Genomic DNA, 22,305 nt, shown 5'->3' with positions numbered 1-22,305 from the left:
ATGTAGACACTTTTGTTTTGAGTGTGAGTGTGAGTGCGTGTCAGGCAAGTTAATGCATGTGGTGTTAAGTCACTGACTTTTTTTTGTTTCATTTTCCAGTTAATAAAAGTGGCGTTTGATGAAGAGGTCAGCTCAGAGATGGTGGAGATCTTCAGGAAGCACCTTCAGAGGATTCGTTACCCTCAGTCCATCTTCAGCTTCTTTGCATTTGCAGCAGGTCAAACAGTGCCGCAGCTAATCCTGCCAAAGCAGAAAGAAAGGAACACAGGCTTAAGGTTTGTCTCGATCATTGAGCACCAACTGTAATCCACTTCCTAATTATATTTCCACAAATAAAAAAAGACTGAGAAGTTACAGTACTGAAGCTGATTGTTTCTCCCCTTTGTTTCCCTTAGAACATTGTCCAAAACTCTTGTCAAGAGTGCAAAAAGGGCAGGAAAAATCACCATGGGTCGTGGTGGCCAAAACACACTGAAGAAGAACGAGAGAGGCAGCAGAATGACCTGGCACGAAGATGATGATATTTCAAGTGAGATAAACATTAATAGATATGTGACACAAGAAAATGTCTGACTGAGAAAATAATTCATAATTCAAGTAAAATGCTAAACTAAATAAATAACAAAATGTATAGTTTCAGACGATGGAGAGCCGCCACCGAGCAGCACTTTGCGAGCGTCAGAAAAGTCCACAATGGAACAGCTGGTGGAACAGTCTTGTTTCCGTGACTATCAGCGTCTGGGTCTGGGCACCATCACTGCCAGCTCTTCTCGCTCCAAATCAGGCGAACACTTCAAGATCACAGCGGTGAACAGGCTGTACTCGCTCTGCCGCAGGTAGGGCGCCTCCCTCGGTGACCGTTAGCCTCGGCAGTAATTTGCAGATTTACACCGATCTCACTCATCACAGACGTAGTGTACTGAAAAAATAAGTTTGGTTCCGCACATCTGACTTTAGTTTTCTCAGCTGTAGTATCTCCAAAAGCCAATGGAAGCGGGTGTTGTTGATGGCAGACAGATGTTTTACTTATCTGCTACGACTACAAGATTTAAATCCAGTCTGTTGTACAGAAAACACACATTCTGTGACTAATTCAGCCAAAATCCTACTCAGATCCTGGCTATAGATCCTCAAAGAGATCATTTATTCAGCTGCATGTCCCTGAACAAATTGCTTTTCAGTGGCTGTTAGCTGTTGTCAAAATGCTGTTTCATTAAGTCATGTTTGTTTGAGATTTTGCCCCTTATCTCATTTTTTCTTCATCTCATCTCCTCTCACCACTCTCTTTTCTCTCTGTCTGGCTCAGTTACCCAGGGCTGCTGGTAGTTCCTCAGGCAGTGCAGGACAGCAGTTTACACAAAGTCGCTCGCTGCTACCGACACAATCGCCTGCCTGTCGTGTGTTGGAAGCATCCTCGCACCAAGGCTGTCCTTATGCGGTCAGGAGGCTTCCACGGCAAGAGTGTGGTGGGGTTGTTTAAGTCTCAGAACACGTCATCCACAGGTGAGGAAACACACAAGGAACACAAAGATTTACAGTGAAACCCTATCAGAAATTGGTTTTCATTTAAGACCAAAGTTACTGTTTTTGCACTTTGTTCTATGGGGAGGATTTGACCCAAACATACACAACATACGTGTTCAGAAAAATACATGACAGGTGAAATCAGTGGTTCTCAAACTTTTTTGGTCAGTCCCCACTTCGAACAACTCAGGATTTTAAAGCACTGAGCTGTTATGATTCAGTTATGATCAGATACTGTATGTTACTTTTAAAATAGGGGGAAAACACTGTTCAGCTCCTGAAATAGCATTGCATATACATTGCCATATATTTTATATAATGTCAATCAATGTTTCATCTCATTTGATTATGATTATGATTGTGCAAGAGTATTTGTCTCCAAAATATATTTTTTTCAATCCATACTGGAAAATGTATTATATATATATATATATATAATGTACATAAGCAATGCTGTTGTCTTCCAGGTTCTTGTTTATGATAACATATAAATGTGTCAATCGATTTTTATCAAGTTTTAATTCATGTCTAATGTAATTTCTACTATTCTCATCTGTGATGGGCTAGTTTGGTGTAAAAAATCACAACCGTCTATTAAGTCTCCTGCATGTTGGAAATTAGTTTATGTTCCACAGCAAATGATTTAACAGTGGGACTTATAGTGTACTGTGTAGTACAGTAGAGGCTCTTAGTAAGTACTTTTAAAAAGACACGGTTATCATGCTGGTTATTTTTTTAAACACGTTTTAAACTGTGACCCTGATTGTCCTCTCTGTGTTGTCTGTCTTCTTGTCTTCAGAATCATCAGATTCGTCCAGTAGCCTGGAACAAGAGAAGTACTTGCGGGCCATCCTAAACTCTATTCCTGTCTACTTCAAAATGAATGGAAACAACACTCTGTCCAACCGCTCACTTATCGGCCTCTCGCCAGGTACAGAGTTCTGTTCAGCCTCACAGTTCACTTTTGTATTGTAAACTTTGCATTATAACAAAAAAAAACATATCTGATCTTGGACAAATCTAAGATCAGATATGTATAAAACATACTTAAAATATATAAAAAAGGTTGTTTTAGTCACAACAGACTATGTAATTGTAACATTCAGTGATTACAAATTCAATCCACTAGAACATCACAGGCATTTATGTCAGATAATGGGACAGTTTGTTCGTTTTTCTTGATCATTGCTGTCTGGCTGTAATTGGTACCAGTTTAATCAGAACCACTTTCAAACTGTTTTGGATCCAGGATTTCACCCATGGTTGGACTTGGTAAGTGCCTGGAACAAAAAAAATGGCGTGCCGCCACCGTAGTGTTATCAATTGAAAACAGGTTTGTAAAAACCATAGAGAAACTTCAGTAAGAACTAAGCTGCCTCTGAGAGCTTGTTCCGTACCAACATTTGTTTGCTTTTATTATTAACCAGCTGCTCAACATTATTACACCCTTTAAAAAAATACAGAACATTTAGTGCATATTAAAACTCCATCTTGGTGAATGCACTTCCATTTGGAATAAATGCATCATTAGACCCAGCATAGTTTATTACACATACTTGTCATCAGACCCTTGCAGGGCGCCATCACTGCTGCAAGGTTTATATTCTTCTGAACCAAAGGTCCTGAGCTCTCACCTCACCTGAATGTGCAGTGATGGCCTTGTTGTCCTCGTGGGAAAAAAATGTGTTTGTTTTCAGGGGACGAGGGGTCGAATAGACTTCTTTTCTTCTGATAAAGAGTGCAGACTTTCACTCAGCAGATTTATTTTTGTTCACTCCAGCTCTATAATTTCTCATTCCCATCCTTTTTCTGCTAGTCAGCAAACCAGAAACATCCTAAGTTGTCTTTGTGTGCGGGTATGCATGTGTGTGAAAGAGAGTTTCCGCGTGAGCCATTGAGAAAGAAAGGAAGTGTTTTGTGAAATACTGAATTGAGTATAAGGCTGTACAAGATTTGGAAGGAAATGTGTACAATTAGAGGTTATGTAAGGATCACATGACAACCTGGGGTCACTGTCCAGGCCATCCATCTCATTTTACCCCCCTGTTGATAATTTGTCCTCAGGTAGTGAAAGGAAGACGTCCAGGATAGCAAAGATGGCTCCTGTCCATATAGACTTCCCGTTCTCCAACAGCTTTACCAGAGGAGGTGAGTGGTTTCTGTCTTTTGTCTTTTCTGTTTTTTAGTCCGTAGGTCGTGTGTGTTGATAGTGTGCCAGTCAAAATACCACAGAAGAACAGGACGGTCATTCAAGAGACTGTAGTAACAATTTTGTCAACATCGTCAAGTTAATGGAAAAGTTGCATGTGAGAAGAGGCGGTTCATTTGTTTATACCCGAATATGGTTTTCCAGATTCTTCTCCCCTCTCTGTCTTTTTGGTATTATTTTTGCCCTCTGTTCCAAATTGTTGTCCACATGTTGTTTTTGTCATTTTGGCTCAAATAGTCAATATGATGAATGACAGTAAGTGTGGATTCTATTATAAGCAAACATTCTACAAATAAAAACAGTTTCTTAAAATATTCTTTCAATTACTCAGACGACAGGGTTTAAAATTGTTCTACAAAATATGGTTTTTGATCAGTAATATGCCTAGCTAGCCATACCGACGTAGCTACATATAGCTACATAGATTGCTGTAGCTATTTAGCTGGCAGTAGCTGTATAGCTAGCTATAACTACATAGTTGGCTCAAGCTACATAACTAGCTGGTGAAAGCTAGTTATGTAGGAATTAGCTTGTGGCTCTCCACATTTGCTTTCACACCTGATAAGGCTACAAAAAAATTAGGTTTTCATAAATTTAAACACATGCCTAATATTTTTTGAACAATATTGTATATACCTTGACGATAAAGTATTCAGAAAATGTTTTGAACATTTACAGCACTGCAAAAAACTACAAGACAAAGCACATCTTCCTCAAAAATGTAACAGACATTTGTAATACACAATATTAATAATAACCTGCTGACATAAATCTCCTGAATGATTGACTAGTCAGGGTGTAAATGTACAGATAGTGGTTACAACAGCATGTAGTGTATGGAAATGCGTGACTGTGATGAAACACATGCCTCCTATGACCCTAACGGTTTCACTGCGTATGAGCCTTTCTGTTAACTGGGTCCTCCAGAAAAAAAAACTTAATGTACTGTTAAGATGATCCATCAGGGTGACTGTGTAAACAGGAATGTGAACTCTGCTGAAAGAACCATTAGTAATAATGACTGTTCTTTTTTTATCCTGAGGCACATGTTGTGTTTTGTCAGTGTATGTTCGAGGTGTTGTTCAATGTTTCGGATGGAAGGTCAAAGGTGGACGAGTTGCCAAAAGTATTTTAAAATGAATCAATATTAAGTTTTATCTTTTTAAGCTTAGTTTCACTGTCATTTATCTTCCACTTCCATGTTAACATCATAGTACTGTACTGAGTGTACAGAGGAGTAAACACTGAGTCAGTCATTGCCACACACAGACAAGTACTTTTTCAGCTTAGAAGTACCAAAAATAAACTCAATTTTCTGAACTCTGACATTTATGATATAAAGATGAAATGTAATTATGCTACTTTAGAGAAGGTTATTTTTCCCAATGTCACAGGAGGTAAAACATGACGAGAAGAAATGGGATCTGCAATATACGAGGTTGCTTTTTCGATTGATGAATACATTTGGTGACTTGTTTTGTACTATTTTGTAATCCTATACATTATCCATATGCAGTAAGGTACACAAATACCTTGTAAAGGATTTGTGGAGAACAATAAAAAAAGATATTCCGTTATACTGTGTGTGTATATATATATATATATACACACAGTGATGTGGTATTTTTATTATTACTAGAATAATAATAATAACCAGGGAGTGTACATGGTGGAGACAACAGTCAACAAATGGACACCAGCTTCTATTACATTTATGTCTTCTTTAAAACTTCCTTTCACTAAAGGTGGCCCTTTGTCTCTACTCCATCATTTATAACCTTCAACACACACATGTTCATGCATCATGTGACCAGGATTAATTCATTGATACACAGAGCACTTTATCACTTCATCTGCATCACTGTCCAAGCTCTAAGGTGGGGGGCCATGATTTATGTTTTTTTGGGGGGAGGTGGTAATAATGCTCTCTCTTTATCTCTCCTTACTTTCTCTCTCTCCCCCACCTTATTTTTATCTCTCTGACACTCTCTTTACCTCTCTTCTTTCTTACTCTTTATCTCCCATCTCCCTTCTCTCTTCCTTTTTCTGTTATCTCCCTCTCTTTCTCTCCCTCTCTGCTACCTCTCCTTGACCCCTTTCCTTCTTTTTAACATCTTTCTCTCAATCCCGCTCCTTTTGTCCTTTTTTTTTTACCTCCATTTCTCTTTCACTTTCTTTCTCTCCCGGTTTCTCTGTCTCATTCTCTCTCTTATTCTCGACTCTCCCCCACTTTCCCACCAATTACCAATCTCTTTCACTTTCCTCCTTCTTTGCCCTCTCTCTCTCCTCTCTGTTCCGTTCGTTCTTTGTCTGTCTTTCTTTCTCTTTGTTTCTTATTTCCTTCCTTCTAACCTATCCATGTCTACAATGCAGTTCTTGAGTACAGAGATAAACTATTCACAATATCCAACCCAAACGTACCCCATAAGGACAGAACCCATCAACAAGGTAGAGTCCATCAAAGGTCTAACTCATTCTCCAGACACTAACCCATTCATTTTCCCTCACACTAACCAAGCTTCACTAACAGCTTCACTGCGCTGTGTCTTCACAGAGCGCCTGAGAGACACAGTACTAATGTTGTTTGACTCTGCGGCTGCTCTTCAGGGAGCTGTGGTTTTTCACAAACCATTGTGGCTGCTGTTATGTGGCCTGAGCTATTGTTAATGTGTTGGCGCAGCAGGGTTTACTGTGGTCAGTTCAGAGCCAGGTCCAGACAGATGAGGAAGCAGAGCTGTTTGTCATGGCAGGCCAGTAAAGAATCACACTGTCACACACACACAGAACACACTCTTAGAGTGTGGCTTCTTCAGCTATGTTTTTTTATGCCATAAAAGAACACACAGACTGAGTATATAAAGTATATTCAGAAGTAGTTTTTATAAAGGGCCAAATAAAATTGCAAAACATTTATTTGCCATAAAACCAGTACATTGTTGAACATTTTATGTAAAAATGGCTAGAACTAAAAAAAACATTTACAAAGGTGAACCAACAAATCACCAAAAATAGATTAAAATCTATTTTATGCTTTTTGCTAAATCTACAGAAAAATTATCATAGATAGAAACATTTAACACTTATTTAATATTTTTTAATCCAAGAAATAACTTGGGGTAAATGTAAAATTAACCTAATCTAGTTGTTCTATGAAAACAAAAGCTAGAAAGGCCTAATAAAAAGAACTTTGTCCAATAAACATTAAATAAGCCAAAAGCCATGGGAATCAAATAGAAACAGATCAGAGGTAGCCAAATGTAGTTTAAATAAAAACCCTAAAGTTGATTAAAGTTGGTTCCTACATAAGTTAAAGTTGGCACACAATTATCTTTTAGTTTCAAAAAGATTAAATACAACATTACATGAATTTTGCTGGAAATTATACAAAGGGGTGTGAAAGCAATAGAATAAAAAGGCCTGTAAAAGAACGAGAATTCCTGCTCTTACAAGTTAATTATTGTCTTTTTAATAGGTTGCAGGAAACAACAACGTTCAGTGTTAAAATTAATCTACTAATTTCCTCCTTACTCTACATATTTGTCTAGGTTCTACGTACACATGACTTATAGTAAAATACACATGTCATATTTGTGTAAGGCGTCACTGACAGCTTTTCAAAGAGTTCACATTTCACTATAGGGCCGTGTTTGTGACGCCTGAGACTTGACATCAATAAGGTCAGAGGTCGTTACATAAGCACCCTTTGCGTGTGTACATGCTATCATTAGACCAAGAGTTGTTGGAGTTGTAACTGAAAAGTGATGAAGGTGTTTACTGTATAAAAAAAAATCTCTGAAAGATGCCTGATCCCTGCTGCTCCTTAAGTTCTCTTCATTGTTGATGAACTGAGGATGTCTTTGTGTGTGATCTTTGTTGTACTGCCCTGCATTTTAACTACTCTAGCCTGCATGTTTAACAGCATGTGTACGTCCCTGTTGTGTGCACGCGTGTGTTTTGTTTTTGTTTTGTTATTTTTCGTGCGTATATTTGTAACTGTGTATCCTTGCAGGTGTGTGGGCCAGCCTGCGCTCCAGCAGCAGGCTCAGTCAGCACCCGCTGGCTGCAGACGTTGGCTCCAGGCTAGCAGAGAAAGATCTGGCACCCCCTGCAGGAAGCAGCGGTCTGCAGGCTCAGCTTCTCAAACACCAAGCAGCTCTGTACATCTTGGGTGAAAAGTCACATCTCAGGGTGAGACAGACGACACAGATGCTGGTGACTGAGGGAATGTGTGGTTGTACTTTATCTGTAATGATAAATCTCTCTGTTTTAATCCAAAACAAACCACTCTGCTGTAGATTTATATTCATTCTAGAAGCTTTTAAGATTATTATGGAAGCCAAAGTAAATGTTTCTTCTTCACATTTTTTTAATTGTAAAAAAACATAAATAATGTATACCTCGATTTACTTATCTTTAAATTGGGGTTATATTTTTTGGGTTTAACTATTCATTTCAGTGTTTTTTTATACTATACCATAAATGTACTAAACCAGAGAAGTAATAAAATAATAAAAAGACAGAAATCTAGAAAGGCAGATTTAATGTCTATTTAACAGTTAACATATTATTTGAATTGAATTATTTGATTAAATGTACCCATTCCCCAAGTTAAACCTGATATCATAAGCATTAGGGGTTAGTTATGTGTCTCAAAACTAAAAAAAAAACAACTGTGTGTTGATAGGGTCTAAGAGTGGACTCCTCTCTCAACTGTGAACTGGTGCCAGTAGAGTTTGCTGACACACGGCAGGTGAAAGCCTCCTTCAAGAAGCTGCTGAGGGCCTGTGCTCCCAGTTCCATGTGTTCCGAATTTGCCAATTCCTTCCTCAAAGCCTTGGAGGATTCTGAATGGATGCAGCAGGTAAAATACAAAATAGCTTGCTCGCCACATTGTTGTCAGTTAAAGGAATGAATTAAGAAGTCTGACACCACTCTGCCTTAACATCTTCTGTATCAGACTCATAATATGGATAAATAATGAATAAATCTGCACTGAAGTTTTCCTAAAGTGAGACTAATGCTCATTGATAAAAAGCAGTGCATATTTGGGCTGTGTATCAGATAGACTGTCTCCAGTCTTTGTCTTTACAGGGAATATAAAACAGTCTGTCCAAATATGTTATCTTTGCAAAACTCTGAATAGGCAACATATGGTCTGTCAGCAACATTGTAGCCTACTGTATGGAAAGGGTTAATTAATCCAGTGTCTGTGTGTGTGTGTGCATGTTGGTCCCTCACAGATTCACAAGATCCTGCAGCTGGCACTGTTTCTGGTGGAGCTTCTGGACACCGGCTCATCTGTTCTCCTCAGCCTGGAGGACGGCTGGGACATCACCACACAAGTGAGAACAGTTCACTAATAGCTTTCAGACATGTACAGAAATGACACGGACAGGTGTGGAGAAGAGGATGTGCAGGTTGTTAACACATCAAAGGGGTTCCATGAGGTGTTAAGTGAGTGTGGGGTGATATCAGACTTTTTATTGTAACCGTTATCCTGTGCAAGAGAGTGAGTCAGACAAACACTGACTTCCCAGTTTGGATGTGGAGTTTCTTTTTTTATGATTTTCGGATTATTGCACAGTTTCTCTCCAAAGATTTGGGCTTCTTTCTACAAATGAACACAGAGCAGAGATTTATGAACAATATGGCAGACCTAGTAAATAATAATAATAATAATAATATATTTTATTTAAAAGCGCCTTTCAAGTCACCCAAGGACACAAATAAGACCTGTGAGTGTGATGGTTGTTGACATGACCCTCGGATGGTCATAGGATCAGGTGACCTGTGCATGACCTGCCTGTTCTCAGCAGGGATTGGCTCTAGGTTTTGACTTGTAAATGAGCAAATATGAATGAATGAGAATTAAAGTTAAACAATTATTTATTTTTATAATTTATTTTCTCAGGGGAACAGGAGTCTCAGCAGATGTAGGCAAAACGCGCCGCACAACCTGTACAGTTCAACAGCCATTCAATCACAGCCACATACAGTGGACAGAGAAACAATAATCCATAACTGATATTAATTTAAGCATCATGTAATATTTTCAAACTCACGATAAATATCAGCATTACTTAAAGATGATTGTGCTTTCTGCTGTGTTGCACTTTAAAGTTATTTGCTTAAACATTTTCTAACATTCTTATCTCCTTGTTCTTCCTCTGCTGTATATGATAAATTCAGTCTTACTGCCCCTAGTGTTAAACTGGTGCACAAATGATACAAATGCTGACTGAAATGCTTTTGTTTGGGCTGAACATCGTTTAAAATAATCAGACAACAGATGACACTGACATAAAACACATGTTTATGTCTGTTGCGACACAAACAACATTGTAAATAAGATGTACTTAGCCTTTGCTGAACTATTTGTTATTTGTCTGTGCCTGCTTTATAATCATAACAGTTGATAAAAAGATGCAGGAACTACACACAGGCTGTAGGAAACGTGCAGTGATTTAGCAGGTTTGCTGGCAGAGAAGGTTCTTTAACAAAGGATTTCCCGACAACAGATTTAACACTTCATCAAACCCGTATTTTGTTTTTCCTGTTGCAAAATTCCTCTCCAGTCCAGAAATATATTTTAAACTTCTGTTTCACTCGTGAGATGTTTTTTAAAGGATCCAGATGTTGTCACACAACAGTAAACAATAGCCTGATAGCCGTTAGTTTGGAGCTTCAAAACAAAAGACGAAGGTAAAATTCGAAATAAACTCCTGATGGGTTTATTTGTGATGACGTGAGAAAACATAACGGTGTACATTGAACTGCTTTGTGTCTTTAACTTCTTTAACACATTTTAATTACACCTAGATAGTTAGCATTATGGAAGGAACACTACAGAAATCACAGTATTCAATAACAAAGACAATGAGTTCATCTGTCTCTATTGTATCTGTTACACCAGCGGCGGCTTTGGGTCAAAGTTCTTCCACACAGCCTGTTATGTTCAAGTTAGAGCTTGACCTTTCGTAACGTGTTAAAATGGAATTTGAAGATGTTACAAAGACACTATGTGCAGGATGATTAACTGTGCTTGGCTCCTGCCCTCACCAGACGGTGATGGATGATGTGAGGATGGTGCTGCATCATTATTGCCTATGGCAAATCAAACTTCCAGCTGCTGCAGAAAGTGCATGCTCTTAATGAGTACATTTATCTTTAGCTCCTACTCCTAAGTTTCCTGCAGAGTTTTACGTGACACTCATTTCCACATTTTGCAGAGATAACAGTCATTCTATAGCCTGTGTCACCTCCACCGAGGATTAGTCCACGGAGATTTTTGTCGGCCGCAACTTCCAGGAAGTTCCCGGAGATGCAGGAATACATTTACAAGAAATACAGCTTTTCTTGGGAACTGGTGTTAATAGAACTTGTGCTGAAGATCTGACGTAATGCCAAATTTTTGCGATTATTTGCTTTTACCTCAGCTTCGTGTGAATCATTAATTTGTTGGACTCCGCCTCCCTGCCTTCTCCCCACATCCTACGATACTGTTGTCGCACTTTGGCACAGATGTACACATTGAGAAGGCCTTCAAACCACATGTCAGTAATTTGTGCTGATTTTCATCCTCGGAGTTCACGGTTCTGACCTTGAGGCATCTAAACAATAAGTGTCCCATCTTGATCTATTTCCAGTTGTGTTTTGTTGCTGCGCTCAGCAAATCTCAAATGTTTTCGGTCTGAGCTCACATTTTCCATTGCTGACCTGTTGATGTGCACATGTTTGTGTTTTGGATGTACTTGTGGGGTTCTCCAAGCCCTGGGCTGCTGTTTAACCTTGAATCCCTTATGCCAGGCACGTGTAATGCCTGCAGCATCTCGTTCGCTGAGGGCCAACGGCTCCATCACACCATGAACCGGTGGAGCCGGCAAATGAGTTCCATATGCTCCAGCTCCCCAGCTACTGTCCACGGTCCATAGACATCAGGCGGACAGGAATCTAACCCTCCACCTGTCTCCCCTATCCTAAATGCTGCCTCGTGTTTCCTTGAGTGTGAAAGCTGAAGGTCTTTTTTTTTAGCAGTGAAGCGAAGGGGGCTTCCAGGATCTTCATGAAAACTCCAGGGTGTGGGGGGGCCTGAACTGTTTTCCCGCTCATTCCACAAACGTCAAGGCTCATTAGTTGTGTTGGAGGAGACACGGCAGGGAAGCAGGCCAAACATGTTGCATGTGTAGACAGGTGGTGTTCAGTGGAGTGAATTCAGATGTGGCTGAAGAATTTGCTACGTTATGTAAATGTTATTGATAACAGATGATCAGTTTAACTCTGCGTCATGTTTTTCACTGGTATCTTCCTTTTGTCCTTGAATGGTGAAATGATACAGCGATCGTGTATAACAGTGAATGTTAAAGGACGACACCGACATAAATCAAGATCTCAGCAGCAGGCTGTCAAGACTTACTGTATACTGATTGTTGCTACATAGATTTTTATTAACAACTTTTTTTTATTCTAGTAAAAGGAAATTTATGAACTTTCCACCATCCAGTCAAACATCTTCATGTCTTTTTCCCCATACCTTATATGAATCCTCTGTGTAGTTCTTCCTCTCTAACTCCTGCCTGTCCTTTGCAGTCTCACATCCATCCCTCAGCCCATGTTCAGACCATTTTAACCTTAATTTTAATAATTATTACTCAAGATATTGATTTTTTTTTTCTAATCAATTTATAACTGATTCTGTCCATCGGGGTCACAACAAACCGTTTATCACTATATATTTTATTAATGTTCAGAATGTAATTTTTTCATCTAAAAAATTTGAATTTTTATTTTTTTTAATTTGACACGTTAAGTAAGGGACAACTCTTTAATCAAACAGACTGTATACGGTTCTTTCCACATGCTGTTGGACACTTGCTGACACCTGTCCTTTTTGTCTCCAGGTGGTGTCTCTGGTGCAACTACTGAGCGACCCCTTCTATCGCACCCTGGAGGGTTTTCAGGTGCTGCTGGAGAAGGAGTGGTTGTCCTTCGGCCACAAGTTCAGCCAGAGAAGCAACCTGAGTCCCAACAGTCAGGGCAGCGGCTTCACGCCCGTCTTCCTGCAGTTCCTGGACTGTGTGCACCAGGTGAGGTCCAAACAGAGCCCCTCTCAGTCCTGACCACCACCTCCAGGTGCTCTGTACATTTGAGACTGTCTGCCGCTGCTACGTGACTTCCCTCTGCCTCCCCTCTGTGTCATTCATAGCGCGGTCATGAGCTCATAACATTCCTCAAGAGCAGAAGGCCCTGGGGGGCGAGGAATGCAAGAAATTCAGCTGCCGTTATCCTTACATTTGGTTTAGCTTTGCACCTCCCAGCCCTGGAAATGTAATTCCAAGGCTGTGTTGCGGCAGAGTGTACGGGGAGCTGCTACCCAGATGGTCCGTGAACCCATCGCTGAGCTGACTGCACAACTATGTTTTCAGCATCCTTTCACAATTCCTTGCGTGTTTAGAGCAGTGTGTGGAAAATTGCAGCTTTGTGAATTGAGACCCTCTTAGGCGGGGGGGAGGGGGGCTCTTCCAGCTGAAGTCCAGAGAATTTAGTCCATTCTGAAATGCTAACTTTAGAGGATGTAATGGATTTTAATGGAGTTTCCCAGGGGTCTTGCAGACCCACTCCCATACACTTACATCAACACATAGTTTTAGCATTTGTCGTTTGAAACTGCAGGCTTGGCAGCAAAGACAATCTGGCATGGATGCTTGGTTTCGGAGGGCTATTAACAGGGTCGGGGGTGGGGGGTGGGTAGATTCGGACAAAAGCCGAAAATAGAAGTGCATCATCTCCCAAACAGCTGTTGTTTTTGCCAAGAGACCCAGGTGGCCTCGGATATTCAGTGATACCATGTCATTGGCCATCGGACACAGAACAATAGAGCTGCTGTGCTGCTGCTCCAGCCTGAATTGTGTCTGCTGTGGAAGATATCGTCAACCTTTGCCCTCAAACAGACAGGACATCTTCCTTCCTGTTTCTAGTATATCATTTCTGCAGTGGACTGACACCAGGCCACGAGACAACAGATGTGGTCCAGTCGTCACATTCACACTGACCTCACTCCCTGTATTCACATTTTCCTGTCTTTGCAGGTTTTGGAACAGTATCCCCTGGAGTTCGAGTATAATCAGTATTATCTCAAGTTCTTGGCCTATCATCACATTTCCAACCGCTTCAAGAACTTCCTGCTGGACTCGGACTATGAGCGATTCGAACATGGTCAGTGATCTGGACAGTTATGCACAACATTTACTTCTTCACTGGAAATGCAACCCTAAAACTTTTTGTATGACAGGTTTTTTTTTAGCACGAAGCTAAGAAACTCTAAATTTAAGTTGACCTTTTTCACTTGAATAGTTTGTCAATTTAATACAGCGCAACAAAGTCAGTCAACAATAGGTAGGGTTAAGTCAGTGCCTACTTACTGTAATACTGCAGTTTTTTAAAAAGCAGTATTTATAAAATAAAAAAAACTTTATCAGCCTTTGATTATTGCACTTCTTGTTTGTAGCAGGCGTTATGTGAGAAAGTCTTTAAATAACTTAATAATAATTAACTGCTGTGATCCTGTGACAAGCAACAGCTACTGAAATCTCTGTTGCCAGAAATTTGTGATGTCAAAATGGGGTCACAAGCCAAAAAAGGTGGGATGTTATAAAGTGTGCCAGCAGCAGTCCACACGTCCCTGTTATAAACTCTAAAGCTGGTGTTTCCAACCCGTTGCTCATCAGCCTCTACTGTGTGATGTGTTTTTACAGGTTTGCTGTTTGAAGACAGAGGTGACAAACAGGCTCGCAGAGGCATCTGTATCTGGGAGTGTATTAACAGGATGCACAAGAGGAGTCCCATCTTCTTCAACTATCTCTACAACCCCTCAGAGAGTGAGGTGAGAGTGTGTGTTCATGCAGAAGAGAGTTCTCAGAGAATCAGAAATACTTTATTGATCCCAGGCGGAATTGTTGGTCTTATAGAAGCTCATGTAAGAGAATTTACTGAAAGAGCAAGAAAAGCTAGAGATTTTTTGCATTAATTGTGTTATGTGTACAACACACAGTAGGTAGAATGACAGGTACTTAATATCTAATAATTATATACAGTAAAATTATATTATTTTCCAGTGCACACAACAATGCTGAACACGCTACAATACAGAGTTTTTGTTTCACCAAGGTCAGTAGTACACCTTGGTGAAGTCCTGGACCAAAGATCCTGACTTCTTCCCCAGGCACTAAGGGCGTGGCCTGTGTTACTCAGTAGACAGTAGCAGAGAGTAACATCACATAGATTTAGCTCCTCAATGTCTACATCTTATGACAGGGTCATCGTTGAACCTCATCTCCTCCTCCACAGGTGATCCTGAAGCCTTCCATTGCCATCCCCAAACTGAGGAAGTGGGACTTTTTCACAGACGAGACCTTGTCCTCAGGGGCATGTTATGACTGGCGGATGATGGCTATGAGGTCAGACAGCTCAGAGGAGGAGGACAACCTCTCCAACAGTAAGAGGAGGATTGTTTGGCCCTGTTACAGCAGCGTTAGCCGGGCCCAGCCGGACTCCATCACCAAACTCCTGGCTGTAAGATAGTACTACTACTAAAGGTGTGAAGTTGAAGTCCTGCTCTGTCTCGCTGCTGCGTCTAATGTCACATCCATCATCTTAACCGCAGGACATCGAGAGGCTGGAGAACGCACTGAACCAGGCCCCTGAGAAATGGCAGACAGTCCTGGAGAGAGTCCGTCTCAGTATTCAGGAAGACCTTCGACAAGAGGGAAATGTGTGTTAAAAAAACAGACACATTAATCATATATATTTCTTTGTATTAAATGTATATATATATATATATATATACACATATAAATTAATATATAATTAATCAAGGTACAACTGTCGACACCAACTAGTCACTGATTAATGTTTTACAGTAATTTAAAAAAATCACAGGAGGAAGGATATTTTGTAATAATCTGTATTATACAGATTTAAACATGTACAGTGTATATATGTACGAATGTATTTATATGTTTTTTGTGTGTCCACAGCTGTGTAAACAGTCCATGTCCATCTCAAGTCTCCTCCCCACATCCAGCCTGCAGACATTTCAGTGTCAGTCTATGCTGCACCTGCCAGATCCTGCACTGGTGGAGGATCGCACTGCCACCACCACCACCAACGGCATCAACCGCCGCGCCGCCACCCTTTACAACCAGTTCACCCCCAAGACTGAGGAGAACAGGTGGGCTACGACATCCTGAAAACAACCCTACAAACAAATTGAATTTTCTCACTGACACACAGACCAGTTTTGAAAGTTGCATCAGGCCTGTGGTATGTTGTGACCCAAGTGTTCGAGGCTCCTCTGTGCTCTGTTAAATTATGGGTGTGTAGTTTTACAATTAATGCGAGGTTAAGGAACAAACCCCGGGCTCAAACATCTGGACAGTTTCCTTCAAGTTGCACAAAGGCCTATTTTTATTTTAAAAATTAAAATCTGTTAGTCAATATCTGCCCGATACAAAAGACAGAAAAATAAATCACTCTCCTCGAGTGTCTGTAAGATTAGTCAGTGATGGATTACTTCTACGTTAGCACGTGTTTGCAATTGGACATACAGACGTTTGACATGAGTAAAAACACTGGGCAAGTTGAAAGAGGAGAAACCGTGGTCTGTGGTCTCACAGAACAACATCTACCCACTGTTGGCCTCATCGCTGAGAACATAATGTACAAACAGTCCTTCAGCTGAACATATGGGGGAACAGTATGTCTTCAGCCCCCTGCGTAGAAAACACTGTTATACGCTCCTCACGAACGGTATAGAAAAAGATGGAATTTCATCAGGGTGACTGCTACCAATATTAAATCTGCATGTTCACTATCATCTTTGGTTACAAAGTTTCTGGAACTTTCTGTTCTGTTGTCATTTTCTAGGTCTTATGAGGGAATACTGTACAAACGAGGATCACTACTCAAAGGTTGGAAACCTCGCTGGTTTGTACTGGACGTGACCAAACATCAGGTAATTGAAAAGAAAAACTCTGTAGAATCCCTCTGAGCGACAGGCTGCAGACTAATGTTCACTGTTTTACAGATGAGGTACTACGACACTGGGGAGGACACCAACTGTAGGGGCCACATTGACCTGGCGGAAGTTGAGTCTGTGGTGATCGCAGCGCCCACTATAGGAGCCCCTAAACACATCAGCGAGAAGGCATTCTTTGATGTAAATACACTTTAAAATCAAAAGTGCTCCTCTGTTATATGCAGGTGGTCAGGACTTGGTACTCAATATTTAAAATTTAATTTTAGCATACAGACAAAAACAACATTAGATTTTAGAAAATTGCTGCTTGGGAAGCATTTCATCAATTCAAAGTTACTTTACAAAGTTATAAAATAATGTCTTGGTAATGTTTCTGTCTGAAATGCATTAAACCTAGTCACCCTATCTGCACCAATTTGGGTAATTTACTCCAAACTATTAGACTGTTGAAATAAAAGAAATCATAGTTCAATTATTTCTATGAAAATCTAAAAAGTTTGATCAGTCTGTGTCAAAATTCTGTTTCTAGAACTAAAGCCCTGATCTTATTGGGCTCTAACTCATTCATTCTTTTACAGCTTAATACTTTTCAGGGTTGTATGGTTTCTGGAGTCAATCCCAGCATCCATTGCCTGAGTGGAGGGTTACACACTAGACAGTTCACCTGTCAGTCACAGGGCCTCATACAGAGACAAACATCCATTCACTCTATGGTTTATTTAGGGTGAACAGTGAATCTAATCCTGCATGTTTTTGGAGTAAAATTGCAGTACTTGGTGAAACCATGGGGGGAGAAGATTCTTCTTGATTTTCTAACCACATCTTGGACACGGTCCACTAAAATACTATAATAACCTAAGGATGTTTTAGTTTTAAAATGACTCCCCTCCACACACAGAGCAACAGCACCATCCAAACAAAATTCAACTTGACTTCCTGCCAGTTTAAAGTAAAGCCAACTACCATGAGCCCTCCTCCAGAGTAATTTTCTGGACTGGGTCATTTCCTCTGGCTCCTCCTTCTGGCTGAGGCTGTGGACCTGCTTCTCGCTCTGTGAAGTACTGCCTCCTCCCCTTGGTTTTATTTACACTGTAACTAACCCATGTCACATTTAACCTAATCATCAGTTGGCTTGCTGTCAGTGATCCCTGTTATCATTGATGTCTCTCCAGCTGAAGACTAGCAAGCGAGTCTACAACTTCTGTGCCTCAGATGCACCGAGCGCTCAGGTGTGGATGGACAAGATCCAGAACTGCATCTCCGACGCCTGAGCTCTGACAGAGTATCAGGACGGCTGAGCAGCCGACAGTAAAAGAAAACACTAAGCGCAGCTTCCAGATTGTCAAACCTGGGGACCACAGTGAAGAACAAAGTGCCTGGCAGCAAAGGAGAAGAGCTAACCATCCTTGTCTTCCTCCTCCTCCTCCCCCTCTTCCTCACTCCTCTCCTCCAGCAGTGGGGCTGTAGGACAGACAAAATGATGTTTCAGGGACTGCACATTGAAGCAATGATCAAAGCAATATCACTGACCATTCAGACTGTGGGTGTAACCTTTTAGACCTTTGGAGAGTATCGTGTACATTGAACTTTTTATCTTTTTAGTAACAGATTTATTGCTGCTTGAAAAAACAATGTATGAACCACCAAAACTCAGATTTTAATGCACAACATTTAAGAAGCAAATTGTTTGCACTTAGCTCTGAACGACGCATGTGTTAGCAAAGATGCAGAAGAGAAGAGTCTAAAGTCCTTATTTTACTTGGTTGTTGTGACATTTCTTCATGACAGAACATTTAACATGGAATTTGCACATGAGTTCAGAGAGCATTACCTGACATTTGTCATCTATTTAAATACCTGATGGGTTTTTTTATGTTTTTTCAATGTTCATTGACTTCCTTATAACAAATTTGTCTTATGTGATGTAAATTATTATTTTTATTAAACGTGTGTATCTGAGGCTGCATGTCCTTCATTTCTGTATATACACATTTATTTTTCTGGGCTCTGTGTGTACTGTTACATGTGTTACACTTTTCTAACCGTCTACATGTATCGTGTTCTAAAGTGGTCATTTTAAAGGGTCGTTACCTGTGCAGAAAAAAAACTGTGTTATGGGCTTTCTTAAAAGGTAGTAAATAAATACTGCAGGATGTTGTCCTCAGACATTGTCCTCAGACATTGTCCTCTTATCAGTTAATATAAAAACATAAATTCCACTAAAAAAGGAAAACTATTTAACAAACTTTTACCTGTTACTGTATCTTTGTACCAAGTTCTGTGGTGACACTAATTTTTATTGCAAATAAAACAACATACTTGAATGTCTTTTGCTGCCTGTGTTGCTGCCCCCAATTTGTGACGCTGACTTTTTTTTTTTTCCTCCTTACCAAACCTTACATACAAAGACAGATTGTTCTGTTTTGGCTGCCCTCTCACATGTCACAATCAGCAGAAAAAAACAACAAATCTTTGTAACTTCTTTGACTCATCATTATCATTTGGACAGAATGGTGTTCGCTGTCAGCCGCTCTCCAAAAAAAATGCTCGCCTTACATTTGCTAAATAGCAGCTTGACATGCCACAACACCACTGGGAAAGTGCTCGTGATGGATGAAACAAAGGTTGAATTGTTTGCTAAGAACATGGAGTTCTACATGTGGGGCTAAAGCAGTGTTTCTCTGCAGAGGGATCATCATGATCTGGGGCTGCCTCACTGCCTTGCTGTCTTTGGGCCTGGACAGCAGTTGGGGGAAAACATAAATTCCCAAGTAAACTTGTGGTTCCACAATAGAATGACAGAGTGGATGTCCACCAGCTGAGGCGGGACTGTCAGAGTCAATCCACTACAGAGCAAATCTGTGTTTGGGACAAGTCCAGTCAGAGGACACATACTAGAGGAGTAACACAGAGCTGCTTAACACCACAGACTTTGGCCAAATGGAGGAGCTCTGTAAAGACTTATGGTCCAAACAGTCCCAGGGTGTTGTCCCAAGTTAATGACCAGACCTAAAAATATCCATCCTCTGTTGACCCTCTGCTGAAGTTCAGACAGAGACAGATGGACTTGTTAGAGTTTCACCCCCTATCAGTGAGAAGTCCTCTGTTCTTTCTCTGATTACGTTATCTAATTTTGTCAACTTCAGTCAAGTCACTTGTGTTTGTTTGGTTTCAAACATGATTCACATTTGATACCACTGCAACATGTTAAAGAAAGAAATGAGAATAATTAATAGAAACATTCTTTTGGCTTCTCACTCTGTGATTTCAGGGAGGTTTCTATGAAGATACTTGTCATTGTTTTTTGTTTCTTGTTTTTTTAAGCCTGGTCTCTAACGTCATTTGCAGCAGGTGCAAAACTGCAGCAGCTGACCAACTGGCATAGGCTGTGGCAGATTCCCATCATATTTCACCTCCTTATGCTTGCGATTAGCACAGCTCCTGCAGCCCGAGTCAGCCAGCAGAAACACATAGTAGGAAACAATGATTCCCTCAGTGATTTAGGAAAATGTATACCCAGATCGTGGTTAGAAATGAATGGCAGTGGTTTCTAACCAGCATCCCACCCTGCTGCCTGTGGCCCTTAGAACTGATGCAACCACATGAAGATAACTTCACATCATACCTGCTCTTCAGTGGTTCTTCCAAAGCTGAGTGAACCCTTCACACATTTTAAGGGTCGACCACGAACTAATGATGACGTGTTAGCAAAGTGCATTCCTAGATGGACAGAGAGAAAGAGAGAGGTAACAAAGATATAATGATAGATGATGATGTCAAAGCTGTTCAGTACTTCTCAAAGACATGTTTTATCCTTGTATTTATCCTAACTTTAGAATATTAATTAATTAGCCTAAGCTAAACTTTAAATTAAAATAAATCAACAGATAGCCAAGTCATTGAATCTGGCATGTGTTTCAACTACAGGACAGATCAAAAACTGAAGAAAAAAAACACACAGGAAAACCTGTTAACCACATACCGAAAGATGGGGGTTAAAGTAATGAGCTTCTTGAATTAAGGCATGCACATTTGACACTTTCCACCGTGCGTCACCTAGAATAAAATAAAACAAAAAAATACAGATGTCAACGACGTTACAGAGCAAAAGAAACAAAAACTGAAGAGAGTAGAAATACTTCAAGAGCAGTGAAGTATGTGCAGTTATATAACTGCGGCGTCAGTCGGGCCAAGCTCTGGTCTCTGTAAGTGATTTCCTTCCTTCCTAAAGTTGAAGGCAAATGACAGATAAAAGCTTCCATTTCACTTGAGAACTAGGGGGGAAACCAATGTCAGGTGTTGTGCTACTTGACGAAACGTTTCTCCGGAGTTCAACGGGATTAGTTTTGCCAGACTGGTAGGCTGAGAGGCAGCTGCTCCCACATAAAAAGGCGAATCTAAAGCAGCCTATGCAACACCATTGCACGTATCTGTTGCTCTTGGGTGCTCTGCTCCGCATCCACAGACACAGCTGCAGGGAACGCCTTTCCAACCATTTCTCCATTTCCCAAAAACATACTCCAGGGACAGATGATACTGATTTATTCCATTGACCCAACACATCCTATCATCCACACATGTTCCATTTCCTGGGTGCTTTCTACAAAGCGAAGCCATTTTAGTTGTCCTGCTGGTGGCGCCCCATGAGTCTCAATGGAATTTTCAGAATTTTTCACATTGCCTTTTTCTGACCTTCCCTGGAAATCAGTGATGATGATGATGTCAGCCACCCTCAGAAGAAGGCACCTGCTGCTCATTTATCCATAAATCAATCTGACAACTACAGTTCATGTTTGAGTTAACGTTTCGGGAACGAAGTTCTGGCTTTAAACGTTTACTTCCATGTTTGAACCCTTAACCTACTCAGAGTCACTTTTCTGGGTTCAGGATGTTTTTCATTTGTTGCATTGCGGTGACCTTCAGTATCTGTGCGGCTCCATCCCTTGGTCCACAGAGCCATGTGAAAAGACCAGAGCTGTGAAGTCATCTGACCCAGAGATCAGACACCTGCCAGACGTTTCTACACCACAAAACAATCCCAATAATGGTTCCAGTTTCAAATCGGTTTCCATGAGGATATTTTGGAGACAAATCGCAGCATTGGTCATGGACATTGGGGGACTTTTCAGACACATGTTGTGAGACAGAGGCGGTATGAGACGCCGTTATTTTTGGAATGTCGAAGGCTTTCACATTTTAACCACGGAGATTAGAAAACTCGTATTTCCGAGAACAGTTAACACATTCTGTTTTCCCGCACATTCCAGGATATAAATAAATCATAAAAAAAAAAAAACACAGCACATCCATTCACAATTTGCGGTGATGATGAAAAAAATAACATAATGGCAGGATATTATGTCTGCTTTTCTTTTTTTGCAAGACATTAGGAAGTATCTGTTTGAAATGTTTATACATGTTTAGTAATACAAAATAGATCTAATGGGTGGCAGTAATGTAGCTCAAAAGACCCAAACTTGTTTCTTGAAAATTAACATTTTGGTGATATTTTGAAATATTCTTTTTTTTTTTATTTTAA

At 40.3% G+C, this 22,305-nt stretch overlaps 1 protein-coding gene and 1 long non-coding RNA gene across 3 annotated transcripts in view; one reads left to right on the top strand and one right to left on the bottom strand.

Annotated features, from left to right (window-relative positions):
• Nucleotides 1-19,090, top strand: part of sbf2 (SET binding factor 2) — a 78,735-nt gene extending 59,645 nt beyond the window's left edge. Inside the window, exons 24-42 of one of the 2 annotated variants that reach the window (XM_008336995.3) lie at nt 100-275; nt 396-529; nt 635-836; nt 1,307-1,503; nt 2,324-2,455; nt 3,589-3,672; nt 6,107-6,181; nt 7,743-7,921; nt 8,418-8,594; nt 8,974-9,075; nt 12,631-12,816; nt 13,819-13,945; nt 14,485-14,612; nt 15,077-15,301; nt 15,393-15,500; nt 15,766-15,959; nt 16,655-16,742; nt 16,815-16,946; nt 17,939-19,090. In XM_008336995.3, the coding sequence (XP_008335217.1) occupies nt 100-275; nt 396-529; nt 635-836; nt 1,307-1,503; nt 2,324-2,455; nt 3,589-3,672; nt 6,107-6,181; nt 7,743-7,921; nt 8,418-8,594; nt 8,974-9,075; nt 12,631-12,816; nt 13,819-13,945; nt 14,485-14,612; nt 15,077-15,301; nt 15,393-15,500; nt 15,766-15,959; nt 16,655-16,742; nt 16,815-16,946; nt 17,939-18,037 (2,745 nt within the window). In that variant the 3' untranslated portion in view covers nt 18,038-19,090. The remainder of the gene's footprint in view (nt 1-99; nt 276-395; nt 530-634; nt 837-1,306; nt 1,504-2,323; nt 2,456-3,588; nt 3,673-6,106; nt 6,182-7,742; nt 7,922-8,417; nt 8,595-8,973; nt 9,076-12,630; nt 12,817-13,818; nt 13,946-14,484; nt 14,613-15,076; nt 15,302-15,392; nt 15,501-15,765; nt 15,960-16,654; nt 16,743-16,814; nt 16,947-17,938) is intronic. The other variant, XM_008336996.3, reaches the window with a different exon arrangement.
• Nucleotides 18,742-22,057, bottom strand: LOC112486533 (uncharacterized). The gene is made up of 2 exons (XR_003048990.1): nt 20,749-22,057; nt 18,742-20,486 (listed from the first exon to the last, which is right to left on the bottom strand). It is a non-coding gene; the product is annotated as an uncharacterized LOC112486533 (long non-coding RNA).
• Nucleotides 22,058-22,305: the final 248 nt, after the last annotated feature.

The sequence above is a fragment of the Cynoglossus semilaevis genome, unplaced genomic scaffold (genome assembly GCF_000523025.1).
Source record: "Cynoglossus semilaevis isolate Cse_v1.0 unplaced genomic scaffold, Cse_v1.0 scaffold1102, whole genome shotgun sequence".
Taxonomy (NCBI): Eukaryota; Metazoa; Chordata; class Actinopteri; order Pleuronectiformes; family Cynoglossidae; genus Cynoglossus; species Cynoglossus semilaevis.
The sequence above is the reverse complement of the archived record's forward strand: the minus strand, read 5'-3'. Positions and strand labels throughout refer to the sequence as shown.